The following is a 2,500-nucleotide window of genomic DNA, read 5'->3' on the forward strand; positions in this document are numbered from 1 at the left end:
AGGTAGGTAGGTAGATTAGATGAGACAGACAGACAGATAGACGGATGGATGGATGGATGGATGGATGGATAGATAGATAGATAGATAGATAGATAGATAGATAGATAGATAGATAGATAGATAGATAGATTAGATGAGACAGACAGACAGATAGACAGAGACGGATGGATGGATGGATGGATGGATGGATGGATGGATAGATATAGATATAGATAGATAGATAGATAGATAGATAGATAGATAGATAGATGAGATAGATTAGATGGATGGATGGATGGACAGACATGAGATAGATAGATGATAGATAGATAGATAGATAGATAGATAGATAGATAGATAGATAGATTAGATGAGACAGACAGACAGACAGATAGACGGACGGACGGACAGAGATAGATAGATAGATAGATAGATAGATAGATAGATAGATAGATAGATAGATAGATGGATGAGATAGATTAGATGGATGGATGGATGGATGGATGGACAGACATGAGATAGATAGATAGATAGATAGATAGATAGATAGATAGATAGATAGATAGATTAGATGAGACAGACAGACAGACAGACAGACAGAAATAGATAGATAGATAGATAGATAGATAGATAGATAGATAGATTAGATGAGACAGACAGACAGACAGATAGACGGACGGACGGACAGACAGAGATAGATAGATAGATAGATAGATAGATAGATAGATAGATAGATAGATGAGATAGATTAGATGGATGGATGGATGGACAGACATGAGATAGATAGATAGATAGATAGATAGATAGATAGATAGATAGATAGATAGATAGATAGATAGATTAGATGAGACAGACAGACAGACAGACAGACAGAAATAGATAGATAGATAGATAGATAGATAGATAGATAGATAGATAGATAGATAGATAGACAGACAGACAGACAGACAGATAGATATAGACAGACAGATAGACAGAGGGGTTAGACTAGGGGGTTGGACTAGAAGACCTCCAAGGTCCCTTCCAACTCTAATTGGAAGGGACCTTGTTCTAATTAATTGGCTCTGATTAATCTGATTCGTAAGTTCTTTTGTGCTTGCAAAGTTTTGTTTATCGCTGGTCCATGTTGCCCTCCGTCCTTCAACCAAGGAGACGTCGCTTATGGATGGTTGGGTGGTCGATGGGGGGGGGGGGGTCTTACTTTCCTCCAGAGAAGGAAGGAACAACTGCTGGAGCTGACCCGGAGGGGGTGGGGGGTTGGGGAAGATGGTGGGCAGGAACCAACTGGTGGGCCTGAGACTGACTCACCTCCGAAGCCCTTTAGATCATTTTGGGTGGATGGTTGCGTTGGGACAAGAGAGAAAGACGATCGCCGGGAGGAAGCTTTTCAAGGAGACACTGGACAGGCATTTGTCCAGGGATGGTAGGAGCAGGAGGGTCAGACTAGATGGCCTCCCAAGGTACCTCCCCACTCTTGTCATTCCTCATCCTGACAGACCTTCTAAGCCATGCCCCCTTCTCTCCTTCTCTTCCAGGAAATCGCTGCCTACCTAATAACATTCGAAAAACATGAAGAATGGTTAACAACGTCTCCTAAGACCAGGTAAGAACCCCTCTCTCTCTCTCTCTCTCTCTCTCCATCGACGCTGGTGCCTTCGAGGGGGGAGGGTGAGAGGTGGGGAGGGGAGGGGGGGCTGGGAAGGATGGGTCTGGCTGGGGAGGAGGAACCCCCCTGCCCCCAACCCAACCGGCCATGCTCGGGAACTCCTGACGCCCGGGGTCTCCTTCGTTGACTTAAAACAGGGGTATCAAACTCAACTTCATTGAGGGCCGCATCAGGGCTGTGGTTGGGGGGCCGGCCGGCCATGGCCAACTGGGTGGGTGTGGCCAACTGGGTGGGGTGTGGCCAACTGAGTGGGTGTGACCAACTGAGTGGGTGTGGCCAATTGTGTTGGAAAGTGATCTTGACGTGTTGGGTGGACAAAGATCCTGGCGTCTCTGAAGGGCCGCGGTTGATTTTGGCTCGGCGTTGGTGGATGGATGATGGGGGCTGAAGGATGGGGCGTCTCTCGTTTCCGCCCTTGTGGCCTTCTTCCGAACGGCGGGGAGGGTCTTCTCCTCCCCGAGTGAAAAGTAACCCCATTGCAGAGAAGATCTGCTTGGTGGACCCCCTCAGCATCTTCTCCCTTCCTTCCGTCCTTGCGAGACAGCTGCCGACATCTGCCCCCACTTTCCAAGGGAAGGCAGGTTTGGGAAACATTGCAACCCACAGCCTCAGGAGGAATTGGGGTTTCTCTCCCCAGAATTGCTTTAACCCCCCCCCCCAATCTCAGGTGCCTTTTTACCACTCCCGGGGGGTTTAAGAACCATGGGGAGGTTGTATCCAATAGAAGAGAATATTTGTCGTTTTAGGTGGAAGAGGGGGGGTCTTTGGTGCTCTCTGAGATGGGTGGCTTCCTTGCAGACGTTTCGTGACCCAACTAGGGAACATCATCAGTGCTAGAAGGGAGTGGGGTTTATA

At 47.7% G+C, this 2,500-nt stretch overlaps 1 protein-coding gene across 1 annotated transcript in view; it reads left to right on the forward strand.

The window, feature by feature from the left end:
• CAMTA1 (calmodulin binding transcription activator 1) overlaps positions 1–2,500 on the forward strand; it is a 293,220-nt gene that overhangs the window by 56,034 nt on the left and 234,686 nt on the right. Inside the window, exon 3 of the mRNA XM_070956332.1 lies at positions 1,515–1,582. Coding sequence (XP_070812433.1) covers positions 1,515–1,582 — 68 coding nt within the window. The remainder of the gene's footprint in view (positions 1–1,514; positions 1,583–2,500) is intronic.

Source organism: Pituophis catenifer, unplaced genomic scaffold (assembly GCF_029215685.1).
Source record: "Pituophis catenifer annectens isolate HBS135680 unplaced genomic scaffold, rPitCat1.0.hap2 SCAF_18, whole genome shotgun sequence".
Lineage (NCBI taxonomy): Eukaryota > Metazoa > Chordata > Lepidosauria > Squamata > Colubridae > Pituophis > Pituophis catenifer.